Below are 15551 nucleotides of genomic sequence, written 5' to 3' on the forward strand. Positions count from 1 at the left end.
GACTTATTTCACTCAACATGATTTTTTCAAGGTCCATCCAAGATCGGCTGAAAACGGTGAAGTCACCATTTTTTACAGCTGAGTAGTATTCCATTGTGTATATATATCACAATTTGCTCAGCCACTCATCTGTTGTTGGACACCTGGGTTGCTTCCAGGTTTTGGCTATTACAAATTGTGCTGCCAAGAACATATGTGTACACAGATCTTTTTGGATGGCTGTTTTGGGTTCCTTAGGATATATCCCCAGGAGGGGAATCGCAGGGTCATAGGGTAGGTCCATTTCTAGCCTTCTGAGAGTTCTCCAGACTGTTCTCCACAGAGGTTGGACCAATTGACATTCCCACCAGCAGTGTAGGAGGGTTCCTTTGACCCCACACCCTCTCCAGCATTTGCTGCTGTTACCTTTTCTGATGTGTGACATTCTCACAGGAGTGAAGTGATATCTCATTGTTGTCTTGATTTGCATTTCTCTGACAATCAGAGACTTGGAGCATTTTTTCATGTGTTTCTCGGCCTTTTGGATCTCTTCTGTGGTGAATATTCTGTCCAAGTCCTCCCCCCATTTTTGGATGGGGTTATTTGTTGTCTTGTTGTTGAGTCTGGCAAGCTCTTTATATATGTTGGTTATTAAACTCTTATCTGATGTATGGCATGTAAAGATCTTCTCCCATTCTGTGAGGGGTCTCTTGATTTGGGTAGTGGTTTCTTTTGCTGTGAAGAAGCTTTTTAATTTGATGTAGTCCCATAGGTTTATACTTGCCTTAGTCTTCCTTGTAATTGGATTCGTTTCATTGAAAATGTCTTTAAAATTTATGCGGAAAAAAGTTCTGCCAATATTTTCCTCTAAGTATCTGATAGTTTGTGGTCTAACATCCAAGTCCTTGATCCACTTGGAATTTACTTTTGTATTTGGTGAAATACAGTGATTCAGTTTCATTCTTCTGCATGTTTCAACCCATTGTTTCCAACACCATTTGTTGAAGAGACTCTGCTTCCCCCATATAATAGTCTGGACCCCTTTGTCAAAGATTAGATGTCCATATGTGTGGGGCCTCATTTCTGGGCTCTCAATTCTATTCCACTGGTCAGTGTGTCTGTTCATGTTCCAGTACCAAGCAGTTTTGATGACAATGGCCCTATAATACAGTTTTAGATCTGGCAGTGTGATGCCTCCGGTTCTGTTCTTTTTTCTCAAGATCGTTTTGGCAATTCTAGGTCTTTTCTGGTTCCAGATAAACATTTGTAGCATTTTTTCTATTCTCCTAAAAAATGTGCTTGGGATCTTGATGGGGATAGCATTAAATTTGTAGATGGCTCTGGGTAATATATTCATTTTGATGATGTTAATTCTTCCAACCCATGAACATGGAATATCTTTCCACTTCTTTGTGTCTTTTTCAATTTCTTTGAGTAGTGACTCATAATTTTCAGTATACAAGTCTTTCACTTCTTTGGTTAGGTTTATTCCTAGATATTTTATAGTTTTTGTTGCTATAGAAAAAGGAACTGATTTCTGGATTTCAATTTCTTCTAACTTAGTGTTTGCATAGAGGAATGCCACTCCACTGACTTTTTTAAAAGGATTTCTCGAAAATTAAAACTAGCTCCAAGTCCTTTGATCCAATGAGAGCTATACTCAAGAAGTCTTTGGATCCACCCTCAGGGTAGCGGTGGTGGACCCTGGAGACTCCCAAGAGAGAGCCCCCAAGCTAAAGTGCTCTCTCCGGGTCCTCTGCCCACCGCGCTCTGCAACTGGCGGAGGAGCCGCCTTCCTGGGCGGAGGACAATGCCCGGCGCACTCGCCTTGCCCGGCGCCGCCTGGGAAGTCTGGAGCCCCGCTAGTCCGTGTCACCTTTACTCTAATTCTTAACCCAAATTATATTATAATCACCTCTTTGGTGTCACCCCTTATTGACTGGCCTGCTAAAGGCAGAAAATCCTACCGTTGCCGACGATGTGATCAGAGCACTCGCTGTTACAGCTTCTCAGTCCGCCATCTTCCTCCGCTGAAAATACAGTTTTTCTGTGTGTAAAATTTGATTAAAATATTTGCGTTAGTGGGTATTTAGCATATAAAAGGTATTCAGTGATTTTTTTTTTTTATCAACTAGCATTAACAGTATGAGCTGACAAAACTCTTTTGTTCCTTATGTCCCCAAAATAGAAACTATCCCAACTATGTAGGTATGTATTCAAGTTATAAAAAAAGAACAAAGAAAAAGGAAAATCCCTCCATTTTTGTTCTTTTCCCTCTACTTACATATAATTTATTCATATGTTACTTATATATGATTTTTAAAATATTCCCTTTTGTTGCCCTTGTTTTATTGTTGTAGTTATTATTGTTGTTATTGATGTAGTCATTGTTGGATAGACAGAAAGAAATGGAGAGAGAAGGGGAGAGAAAGATAGACACCTGCAGGCCTGCTTCACTGCTTGTGAAGAGACTCCCCTGCAGGTGGAGAGCCGGGGGCTTAAACCGGGATCCTGCAGGTGGAGAGCTGGGGGCTTGAACTGGGATCCTTAACACCGGTCCTTGCGCTTTGCGACACCTGCGCTTAACCCACTGCACTACTGCCCCACTCCTTCTTATATATGATTTATTTGTATGTCATATATAATTTGTATTATTAAGTGTGTAACCAATGAGTATATGTAATTAATGTGTAATTTGTATATGTTAACTTTGATATATTGACAATTTACATTAGTCAACATTGTTTTCTTTCTGGAAGCAGAATATTAAATATATTTCCAATTTTTTTATTATAAAATACCACTCCCTTTGGTCTAGTTTAACTTAGTGGTCACTCAAATTACCTGCTGTTAGCCACTAATTGATAATTGAATGTATGAGAATCAGTGATCAGAGGTGTGCCTTTATATCATTATTGGAATTAACTGGCTTTTCTCTTATGCTTCAAAAATAGCCTTTTGGAGTATATCTACCAAAAATCTAGTAAAGCAGAACTTTCCTGTGGCTCGGACAAGAGAACTAATTTTTTAAAATTATGTGACTCCCCATGCACATAAGGATGGAACGTCTGTTTCCCTCTTATTACTCCTCCTTTGCAGGACTGTAAAAATACTCTCCTACTAAGATTTAGAGGTTCTCATTTATTGAATGTCATTTTAAGTCTTGAAAGAGTTCATTGGCATCTCTGATCATTCTATCAATAGACTTGCCAGAAGGGTTACTCTGCTCATTCAAGGCTTTTAAATTTTACCAAGTCTTTGAATGAATAGACTCTGTTGAAAATAGTCCAGCATATGAGACATGGCTTATGGTTCTGGAATCTTCACTATAATCCTATTATCTGTTTCTTCTGCCAGGCATTTTTTATGGCTTTGTGAGAAAGAATCACTGGGGGGGGTTGGGGGGGGAGAAAAACCAACTTTGCAGTTTAATGCAATAATTATGTGGAAAATGTATGTTTAAATTGCAATTGGAATAGGAAATTAAATCATGCAAAGAATTATTATGGATTTGGACAAGTTTGCATACTGTTAATAAATCTATGCATAATTCATTTTCTTGTAGGCTGTGACAAAATAGCAAAATAACTTCATTTGTAAGGCTGTGAATTTTTCTGTTCTTAATTGAGTGATGGCTAAAACTGTTTAAATGCTTCTGGATGACTGAATATATAAATGTTTAAAATGAGTAGTTATAATAGGTTTCTAGGCATATTTGCTCATTTATTATTACTACATTTATTTTCAGATACTTGCATAGTACAGATGTTGCATAAAGATTATGCCAAGTATGGTATGAGTTTGATTGGATTTTTAAGAAAAAGATATTAACTCTTTACACTTGGAAAATGTACTCTGGTACACAGAACAAAAACTACATGCCAGGCACTAGTCTCTCTCTCTCTCTCTCTCTCTCTCTCACACACACACACACACACACACACACACACACACACACACACACACACACACACACACACACATACTCTCTCTCTCTCTGTCTTAAATTGGGGCTTGATGCCTGCATAACAAATCCATCATGGTAATTTTTTTCTTTATTTGATAAGACAGAGAGACACCTGTAGACCTGCTTTACTACTCATGAAACTTCCCCCTTGCAAGTGGGGCTCAAGCTCAGGTCCTTGTGCATGGTAATGTGTGTGCTTAACCATGTGCACCACTAGCAGCCCCCTCTTTATTCTCTTCTTATAAAGGCAGGTACATTAATCCTATGTGCTGCCGAGCATACTAGCTTAATGAAAGATGGGATTCATTTGCTAAAGATCCCATAGATGGTTTACATTAGATAAGTGGTTGAGAGTCAGGTTTTAGTTTGTGAAACAAGCATTCTTTCCATTATTTGCATCTTCATACCTTACACAATGAGGTAAGTTTTATATCTGAGTTCTTAAGAACCAAGATTCCTTTATTTGGAGTGAGTTTCTTGCCGATCAGTTGTTCTTTGGGTTAGTTGCCACCACTGTGAAGGTTCCCAGGTTCCCTAGTTATACTTGGACCTGTTACGAGAGCTATTGAAACACAACCTCACTTGTGATTAATAGCTGAATTTCCTAGTGCCAAGTTTTCATTTCTAGAGGCACATGAAGACCAGAGACAACCACCCAAGATGTGGTTACCTGTGACTCCTTTGAAAAAATGGGAGGTGGTGGTGGGGCTGGGGAAGTAGCTGAGTCCTGGGAATAAACTGTGGGCATTTGGTCCTGAATGGCTTGTGTTTGTGTGTTCCACTAGGTTTGTGATTTGGGATGATTATGGTGGCAGCCAACAGATAATATAGGAGTTCTACAAGCACAGTGTTATCTGCTTGTAGAACAAGCAGATTCACAACTAGTTAGAACAATAACTCTAGATGAACTGAGCAAATTGGGGGGCTGTCAGTATCCTTCACTGATTGATTCTTCAAAAAAAAAAAGCAAGCCTTTGAAGATAGTTAAGGTTCAGGGGAGATAGCATAATGATTATACAGAGACTCTCATGCTTGAGGCTCCAGAGTCCCCTAGAACTGAGTAGTTAATCCCCTAGAGCTGAGTAGTTATCTTTCTCTACCTTCTATTTTTTTCTTCTTTCCTTCCTTCCTCCCTCTCTCCCTTCTTTCCTCCTTGCTTGCTTGCTTGCTTCTTCCTTCCTTGTTATGTGAAAGAGAGAGTGAAGCCAGAGCACTGTTTGGTTATTTATGATTTCTATTTGTTGTCTTTGTTGTTGTTATATGGAGATGGGTGATCAAGACCAATGCATGCATATTACCATGACTAGTCTACCTCCCTGGCCCCCAGGCATAATTTTTAAACACTATTCTTCTATGTAATATGCGATGACACTACCTGTCTCACTGAGTTACCAGAATTTTAAATAATATATTTATCATTTTAGCTACTTTAATTCTTCTTTCTCTGATAAACCCTTCTGCCAGCAGGAACAATTTGCATAGATATAAAATATATGCAGATACAACAAGACAATGGCAGAACTAGAATCTATTTGCTACCCTATTTACCACTGGTTTTATCATTTGTACTTAGGAGTCACTTTAGAAATTTGATAGCTAATAGTAAGGTTATGATCTTTTACCACTTAGGGAAATGATCGACAGTCTAAATCAACAATTGGATCCAGTGACAACTCATCTCCTCAACCCTTAAAGAGAAAAGGGAAAAAAGAGGATGCAAATTCAGAAAAGCCTACAAAAGGGAAACAAAATGGAAAGCTAAAGAATTCACAAGTAATTCCAAGCAGTGGTAAGTTTGCTGTTAACATTCATTGCCTTAAGACAATTGTAATTTTTGTACAGATTCATTTGTTTCCCTACACGCACAAAAGGCACTTGTTATCATCATATGAGTGTTTAAAGATGACATTTTGTGTGTGTATGAGAGATGGTGTTGTTTTTTTTATGCATACTTTTGGTTTGTAATCAGATGATGTGTCCCATGGACACTTATCTTGAGATAAAACATTTCTTGTGGTAGTATTTATATAAAAAATAATAATAAATGGGGGGCGAGCGGTAGCTCAATGAGTTAAGTGCACATGGCGCAAAGTGCAAGGACTTGGCATAATGATCCCTGTTCGAGCCCCCTGCTCCCCACCTTCAGGGGGGTCGCTTCACAAGCGGTGAAGCAGGTCTGTAGGTGTCTATCTTTCTCTGACTTCCCCCTTCTCTCTCTGTCCTATCCAACAACAACAACATCAATAACCACAACAACCATAAAACAACAAGGGCAACAAAAGGGAAAAAAAAAAACAGCCTCCAGGAGCAGTGGATTCATGGTGCAGGCACTGAGCCTCAGCATAACCCTGGAGCAATAACCCTGGAGGCAAAATAATAATAATAATAATAATAATAATAATAAATATTACATTTCCAGCCAATGCTTCTACTAAAAGTATATGGTAACCAAATACTATTGACATCTATCTATCTATCTATCTATCTATCTATCTATCTATCTATCTATCTAATCTATGCCTACAACACTTGTCCACATTCATTATGAGTTATTTTATTAGGGAGCAAGTGGTGGTGCAACTGGTTGATCCCACATGTTACAATGTGCAATGACCCCAGTTCAAGCCTCCAGTTCCCACCTGCAGGGGGAAAGCTTTGAGAATGGTGAAACAGTATCACAAGCATCTCTTTGTCTCTCTCCCTTTCTATCACTCCTTCTGTTTCAATTTCTGGCTGGCACTATCAAACACATAAATGAAGATAATTAAAAAAAATTTAAATCTGTTACTTTTATAACTGATCACCTTTCCCTAAGTAATTGGGGAAATACAATTTTACTAATTGTAAATACAATTTTACTAATTGTATTGATAACTAAAATTATAATAGACATAGTGAATCTTGAACAATTAACAGTATGTTTCAAAGTCAGTTATATAGTTTACATTGCATTACCAAGTTTGAGATGGCATACAACAGTTTTACAAAAATGTGTGTTCGTGTAAGGTTTCATGGTAAAAATGTGATGTACTAAGGATGTATGCAATCAGAATTGTGACTATTCATGCCATTTGTGTTTGTGTGCTTGTGATGAAGACTCTGATTTTACTCAGTGAGGTGAGTAAGATGTCAGACAATGGAATCAGCTTCCAGGCACACACAGAAAAGCCATTAATACTATGAGATAAGCTTTTAGAGCAAGGAAACACACTTTATTATCAGATTAATCAGCAGACAGGAGGAAATTTCCTCAGATCTGCCTCCCAGTTCCTTGATCTCAGGGAGTTTTTATTAGGTAGAGTGGAAGAAGGAAAGAGATTAGGTTTGTGGGGGTTTCTGTTTGGTGCCATTTGATTTATTTGGACTGTTTTGATATGCAAAGGAGCTCTGTGGTCATCTGTTGTCTGTATGGTGATGTCAGGATAAGGAATCCTGCATAAGCAGGGTGAGGGTCTTCAGTCCATGTACAAAAGCTGCCTTGGGAAAAATAATAGCAAAAGCACCTCTGGGGAAGATCTGATGGTTCCTTTTAGGTGGGGAGCTGCAGCTCAATGTATTGTATAGCCTTAGGAAATGAAAAGTATGTGCTGGGCAGTTGCAAGCACATAACAGAGAATGCTATGGGCAGGGAAGGCTGACTATTTCTTTTCCTGAAAATCCACATCAAGCACCCCACAAAGGGATATGTTGGGATGCCCAGGAAAAGGATGGATGACCCAGAATTTAGATTCATAGACAGAGTTCCATCTTTTTTTTTTTTCTTTTGAGAGCTCCTACTCATTTTAAAGTCAAAGTGAAGAGCCACTTTTTTGTTAAAAATAAATAAATAAATAAATAAAGGACTCTGGAAAGGGAGGAGAAAGAGGGAGCTGGATGAGAGGCTTTAGGGTCCTGGTGCGTGATGGTGGAAAAGGACCTAGGTTGGGGGTGAGAGTGTTTTACCTGTCATAGTGAGATGAGAAATTTTACTCCTGTGTCAACAGAGGTACTGTAGACTATTAACACCCCAATAAGAAGGAGAAAAAAGAAAAAGAAAAAAAAACCAGAAACAAAACAGATGGTGACCATGGAGATGTCTTAGTGGCTCAAGTGCCAGACTTGTAAGCATGAGGCCCCAAGGTAGAGCCCCAACATTGTATATTCTAGGGTCATGCTGTGGTTTTCTCACTCACTCATAAATAAGTTGAAAAAATAAACAAACGGTAGACTCTTGTGACCCAGGAGGTGGAACAGTGGATAAAATATTGAACTCTCACGGGGGGGGGGGGGTCGGGCGGTAGTGCAGCAGGTTAAGCGCACGTGGTGCAAAGCGCAAGGACCAGCCTAAGGATCTGGTTCAAGCCCCCGGCTCCCCACCTGCAGGGGAGTTGCTTCACAAGGGGTGAAGCAGGTCTGCAGGTGTCTATCTTTCTCTCTCCCTCTCTGTCTCCCCCTCTTCTCTCCATTTCTCTTTGTCCTATCTAACAACGAGGACAGTAATAACAACAACAACAACAATAACTACAACAACAATAAAAAACAAGGGCAACAAAAGGGAAAAAAATATTGAACTCTCAAGTATGAGATCCTGAATTTTATCCCCAGAATCACCTGTCCTAGAGTAGTGCTCTGGATATCTGTCTCTCAAAAATAAATAAATCTTAAAAAAAATTCACTCTTGAGTAATATAGTGGTTAAGGGCACTGGAAAAAAAATCCAAATCCAAGCATTATTTTTTACTACCCCAAATCTTGAACTACAGTTATCATAGGTTTTGTCTTTGTTGTTTGTTTGCTTTGTGGGATTATTAAGGACCTAGCTAATGCTAAATCCCCTATTGTTGACTCTATATCCAGAGAGTTTTCATTTATAGACCCAACCAGCAGATCCCCATCGTTGTTTGAATTTCCAGGTGTGGAACCTACAGATATGGAAAATCAAATGTGTTTATTTTTCAGAAATAGAACCACACAGTTCAAAACTTGTGTTGTTTAAGAGTCCACTAAATAGCTAATGCCAGAGTTTCACAGCTCATATGGCAACATAAGAGACAGCCTGAAATGGAGTGAGGGTTTAAAGAAAGCTGCACAGATGGCTAGAGAGTTAGAAGAAAGATGTGACATGCTAGAACAGGCTAAGTAAATGAATTACATAGAGAAGATAGAGTTGGGGGATTGAAATGGTAGTCTCTTTTTTCTCTATGTATTTTCAAGTCTAATTTTGTAGTGTGTAGGTGAAAGCTTTTTAAAAATAGTTATTTATTCCCTTTTGTTGCCCTTGTTGTTTTATTGTTGTAGTTATTGCTGTCGTTGTTGTTGGATAGGACAGAAAGAAAAGGAGAGAGGAGGGGAAAACAGAGAGGGGGAGAGAAAGATAGATACCTGCAGACCTGCTTCACTGCTTGTGAAGCAACTCCCCTGCAGGTGGGGAGCCGGGGGCTCGCCCAGTCCTTGTGCTTTGTGCCACGTGTGTTTAACCTACTGTGCTACCACCCGACTCCCAGGTGACAGCTTTTTAAGAATCTCATTTTTACATAAAGTACTTTTTGTTCAAATAAAGAATTCAGGGTCTGAATTTTTCCTACTGAGAAAATATTACTGATTTCAAAACATATGTAAAAGTTTAGATGAAACATTTTATTTGTATGTATGTATATATATATATATATATATACATATATATGTTTTGTTTTAATTTTTTTTAAATCAATTCTGCCTTATGGTAGTGCTGGGGATTAGACCTGGGCTTTCTAACTCTTCAGGCATGAAGGATTTTTTTTTGAATAACCATTATGCTATGTCCCCAGCCCTATCTTTTCATCTTAATAGAAAAAGTGTAACATGGAAAATGAATCTTGGCTTCCAAAATAATTTTTTGCTGGAAAAAATGAAATAAAAAGTTCAGCTCATAAATAAATCATGGTTTGATAAGCTTCAGGGGCTTCACTTAAAATTATATTATTGAAAACAGAGTTATATCATTTTAGCAGATCTGCCTCCACATGTTTTTGGTGATAGAAATTTTATAGGTTATGTTATCAAAAACTGTCTTTTTCTCTATCTGTTTCTGTTTTTTAAGAGTGCTGAAACTAGAACCTCATATGTGATTGAGACCTCTAAAACACCTCCAAGGTTCTGTTGTTTTTTTTTTTTGATATTTATTTATTCCCTTTTGTTGCCCTTGTTGTTTTATTGTTGTAGTTATTATTGTTGTTACTGATGTCATTGTTGGATAGGACAGAGAGAAATGTAGAGAGGAGGGGAAGACAGAGAGGGGGAGAGAAAGATAGACACCTGCAGACCTGCTTCACTGCCTGTAAAGCGACTCCCTGAAGGTGGGGAGCTGGGGCCTGGAACTGGGATCCTCATGCTGGTCCTTGTGCTTTGCTCCACGTGTTCTTACCCCGCTGTGCTACCATCCGACTGCCCCAAGGTTCTGTTTTTTTTATCCTATACTGTTTTGTGATATATATATGGAGAGAGAGAGAGAGAGAGAGACAGAGAGAGAGAGAGAGAGAGAGAAGGAGAGTAGGAGAGATGCTAACGTATCTCTCCACCCATGGATGGACTTGTCTTGGTACTGTATATATGTGGTGCTAGGGACTGAGCTCAGGGGTTTATGCATGAAAAGGTATTTACCTACTCAACCATCCAGCTTCTGGGCCTCCCTTTCACTACTTAATTGAGCCTTACTGCAGTTCCTTTTTGCTATTATATTATCTATTTTAATAATTAGAATATTGGCTTTTTGCTTTTGGATACTTGTGATTCAAGAGGGCTCTTATTCTTTAGAAAAGTGAAAGCAATAAGGACTTGAGTCAAAATGAGGGTCTGTGAAGAGTCAAGATATAATAAGTAGAAAAAAAAAGTCAAGAATTTGATTTTAGAAGTAACACACACACACACACACACACAAACACACACACAGTTTTGTTTAACTTAAAATATGCTTAGATTTTTGCATTAGGCAATCTGTTTGATTTCAAAGTGCTGAATTTGAGAGGTTGGATGAATAGTTGTGATTATTTCATAGTATATGTTAAGTTGTGCACATCTTAAATCTGGTATGCTTTACCTACATTCTGTTCTCATTTTAATTAGAAAAGGAGACTTGATTGTCTTGATTTTTTTAATTAAAATTGCAGTTAGACGCTTTATCTTTTTTTTTTTTCTTCTGATACTTGCATAGCTAATGCTGTATGAATGAGCAGTGCTAATATCAGTCTGTAGGTGGCAACCTGGACCTAATTTTACTTCTTTTTCTTTGCTTGTATTTATTTATTTACTTTTTTTTTTTTTAATCTCAGCTCCATTTCTCTCTGTAATAGTAAAGCTTAATAATTCAAGCAGAGCAGTGACATATTTCTTCAGGGAAACAAATCCCATTTTCTTTTGGTAGCCAAGATGCAAAGTAAGATTGCTTGCTGATGGATGAAGTTGGGTGTGAAATGCATTTTTAGTGCTGCATTTAAATACCAGCTTAACTAGCCAGTGCATGTTTTTGTTACACTTTCCACTTGAGTTGAGCTGCCTTGAGATACATTTTAGAGGTTGTTCACTATTAGTGCTTTCCACTCTGAGAAAGTTTATGATGATTGTTTGGAATAAGTATTTTAGGATCAATTACAGTCATTGACACTTTTATGTGAAAACATTTAGTGCTGTTAAAACTCTTGGAACACAAAATATAGTGAGTTTAAGGCTCCTTAAGAATATCAGAAAATGACCTTGATTCCATTCTCCGAGAGGGTCAAAGAATAGGAAAGCTATCAAGGGAGGGGATGGGATACAGAGTTCTGGTGGTAGGAATTGTGTGGAGTTGTACCCCTCTTATCCTCTGGTTTTTTGTCAGTGTTCCCTTTTTTATAAATAAAATAAAATAAAATAAAATAAAAGAATATCAGATCTGCATTGCTGTAGCTCATGCAATTAATAATTATAACTGATTTTAAGGGTAGAATATTGCGAAGCACAGAAACTGCGAAGCACAGATAATATTTGCTTTGTTTTGATGGATGTGATTCTTTGTTTGCATTATGGGCTTGTTTGCACACAGGCATGTGCAGACGAAGGCTAGGACCCTTCTTGATGCAATTTCTGGATTATCTCCATTGAGACTTAGTGATGGTTCCCAAGGAATTTGACATGTTTAGACTCATGGTGAATGAATGGAAGCAGGGGCAGTGCTAGGAAAAGATGTCTGTATATTATGACCTTGCTGGGTGACTGTCCTTGAGCAGTCATGCTGTTCGATTTTCTAATCATTACAACCTGTACTTGGTTTGCTCCATTTCCTTGAACATGAGGCATTACTACAATCCAGCCTCAGAGTTGATTGCAGGGAATGGGGGACTTAAACTTCTTTGGTTTAGCCATGAACCACTTGAGACTGTGAAGATAAAACAGGAAGCCCATTTTCCAAATGTGCTTCACCAAGTTTCACTCTTTAAGAGGTACTGAGTTCTGGGAACAAGTAAGTAAACTGTCACTAGGATGATCACAGAGCGGGGGACTGGTTTTATTTAATAAGTGAAGGTAAGATGCATGATTTAATGGGAATCTGTTGCCGTTACATTTTCTCTATGACGTGGAAACCCAACTTTCCTACTCCTTTGCTGGTTATGATTTCCTATCTCAATGGTAATGTGTACTTTGTGAGACATGGGCTAAATTTTACTATGCCAAATACAAGAATAATAAAAATTTTTGAATTTGTGATTATTTTTCTAGGCTTCATCAAAATTACATATTGTACAACAAAATTCTAGGACAGCAAGTGGCTATAGTAATGTCTTCTTTTTTTTTATTTTTTATTTAAGAAAGGAGACATTAACAAAACTAGAGGATAGGAGGGGTACAACTCCACACAATTCCCACCACCCAATCTCCATATCCCATCCCCTCCCCAATAGCTTTTCTATTCTCTATCCCTCTGTCAGTATAGACCCAGGGTCGTTGTGGGTTGCAGAAGGTGGAAGGTCTGGCTTCTGTAATTGCTTCCCTGCTGAACATGGATGTTGACTGGTTGGTCCATACTCCCAGTCTGCCTCTCTCTTTCCCTAGTAGAGTGGGTCTCTGGGGAAGCTGAGCTCCAGGACACATTGGTGGGGTCTTCAGTCCAGGGAAGCCTGTCCGGCATCCTGATGGCATCTGGCACCTGGTGGCTGAAAAGAGAGTTAACATACAAAGCCAAATAAATTGTTGAGCAATCATGGACCCAAAGGTTGGAATAGTGGAGAGGAAGTGTTGGGGGGTGTACTCACTGCAAACTTTAGTGTACTTCTGCTTTCAGGTATATATTTTGCACTAGTTTATGGATACATGTGAACATATGCTTTATCTCACGTAACCTGGTCTATATCTAGGTTTGGGACTTTGTTAGGAAGTGAACCACCTGGAATGGAATTAGAGAATACTATGAAAGGAAAGGTCTCACCCGAGTAATGAAGCTGAAGGGTTGTCGTTCCACACCTGAAATCTCTGGACACAGTCTGAAGCATGTTGAGGTGGCAATCGTTGCATTGATTAGGTTGCGATCGGCAGATGCAATATTATTTGATATGAATTGGGAGAGGCATGCGGGAAAGTGGGCCCTACCCTAAGGTTCCAGGACTGTGGGAAATATAGGCTCTATAGTGGAAATGTGAGGTTCCTGCTGTCTTTGGGTTCAAAAAGACAATGGATAGTTATTGTTATCACATTATTTGGTGATTGGGTTAACTTTGAAAAGTCCCTTTGTTAGGGTTTGCTGTATAATACCCAGTATCTTGTATATAGCTGTGCCACCCGTTGCTTCTGATCTACTTGGTCTAGGCTTTTGAGAGTGTCCGCATATCAAAGACACAGCCTATATATTAAAAAGACTCTGTCTGTGTTTTAAAATCTTCGAGACATACATTTTTTCCCCTTTCATATTAATTAACTAGTGATTTATATGACTCCATTTTAATAGGAGTGTACACCATTCCCACCACCTGAAGACTGTGTCCCATCCCACCCTCCCACCCCTCACCGGCCCAGGAAGCCACGTGTCTACCCTCCCCCTCACTACAGGGTTTTTACTTTAGTGCCCTACTTATAGTAATGTCTTCTTCTTATTGTGATACTCAAATGAAGATTAGTTTTAAAATGTGTATTTTACTGTTTACTTTAGTCCTAAGAGATTGAAAAAATAAGTCTAGTGAATATTAATAAGATGCATATCTCAATTTGAGAGGAAAAAGATACCAGTCCTTCATTTTTAAAGTTTTTATTAGTGATTTACAAGATTATAAGATAATTGGTATAAAAATCTATACCATTCCCACCACCAAAATTTTGTGCCCCCTCACTCCCAATGACCACCATAGTTCTCCCAAAGGTTTTGAGATGGGCTGCCAGTCCTTTTCTATAAAATACTTTTTTCTTCTTCTACCCTCTGACACTTTTTTTTTTAACCTTAGATGGTTAGAAATAAAGGTGAGAAAAGAGTCTTTTTTTAGCTTTTGTGAACTTTATGTCTGCAGTAAACTTGTTTGGGTATGAGTTTTAACTGTAAACTCAGGCTTAGAATATGAAGATACTTCCTGTTTTCAGCAGGAGAAATTTGTGAGCTGTCAAATTATATAACTTACAAACATAAAATTCTGTTCCAGAAACTCATTTTAAGTAAAATCTAATACTCATATTCCATTTTCCATAAAATGCACATAAAATTCTATGCCACCCACAATGCATCTTGATTCTTTTATTATGGTTATGGTGCTATGAAAATTAACTGCACTGTGCTAGCATGTTTTTAGTGGGAAGTAAGTTAGGAGTTTCACTTCTGAATGGCAGGAGCATAACATACCTGCTGCCAAGGTAGGTGCCACTGCCTTATGTAAAATCACTGATGTTAGTCAGAGCCTTGAGGATAGGAACCCACCTGGATCTGGGTCTGAAATTGAGGGATTAGAAATACAGTGGTGGGACTCTGAGGTGTTGTCTGAAGTTATTTTACTAGTTGATCCTCTTCAAGAGGATGTTGGCATTATTTTATCTTCATTTTCCCTTGGTTTCAAATTCTCTCTGGCTTCTCTCTCTTTTCACAAATGTTACTTATTACATCTAAGGAGAGCTTCTTCTTTTTTATTTAAAAAATTTTAAAATATTTTATTTATTATTGGATAGAGACAGAGAAATTGAGGGGGAGATAGAGAGGAGAGAGACAGACATCTGCAGTCCGGCTTCGCCACTTGTGAAGCTTTCCCCCTGCAGGTGGGGACCAGAGGTTTTAGTCTGGGTCCTTGCGCACTATAATGTGTGCGCCCAACCAGATGTACCACCACTTGGCCCCTGTTAGCCTCTTCTTTTCTTGACTTAGAAAGAACCCTGACAAGTTTCACAGAATTCCCTTGGTTCTTCTACCTCCAAAACTTTAAACTTAGAACATTTCTGCATATAGTGATACAATATTATACAATTAAAGCTATTGTGACTGTATAGTGTGAGAGGTACTGTAACTAAACATGAATCCATAGCTAAGGTGAGTTTCTGGCACACCCCAGAGTGCAATGCTCTACACATGATTTTTAGAAAGAGACTGAAAGAGCATTACAGGGCTTTTTTTTCCTTTTTTTTTTTTTCAGATTGATTTAACAATGATT

At 38.4% G+C, this 15551-nt stretch overlaps 1 protein-coding gene across 3 annotated transcripts in view; it reads left to right on the top strand.

Annotated features, from left to right (window-relative positions):
• DCDC2 (doublecortin domain containing 2) overlaps positions 1–15551 on the top strand; it is a 208869-nt gene that overhangs the window by 98588 nt on the left and 94730 nt on the right. For all 3 annotated transcript variants that reach the window (XM_060189294.1, XM_060189295.1, XM_007525942.3), the window contains one exon: positions 5576–5735. In XM_060189294.1, the coding sequence (XP_060045277.1) occupies positions 5576–5735 (160 nt within the window). The remainder of the gene's footprint in view (positions 1–5575; positions 5736–15551) is intronic.

Source organism: Erinaceus europaeus, chromosome 4, assembly GCF_950295315.1.
Source record: "Erinaceus europaeus chromosome 4, mEriEur2.1, whole genome shotgun sequence".
In the NCBI taxonomy this organism is placed as follows: Eukaryota; Metazoa; Chordata; class Mammalia; order Eulipotyphla; family Erinaceidae; genus Erinaceus; species Erinaceus europaeus.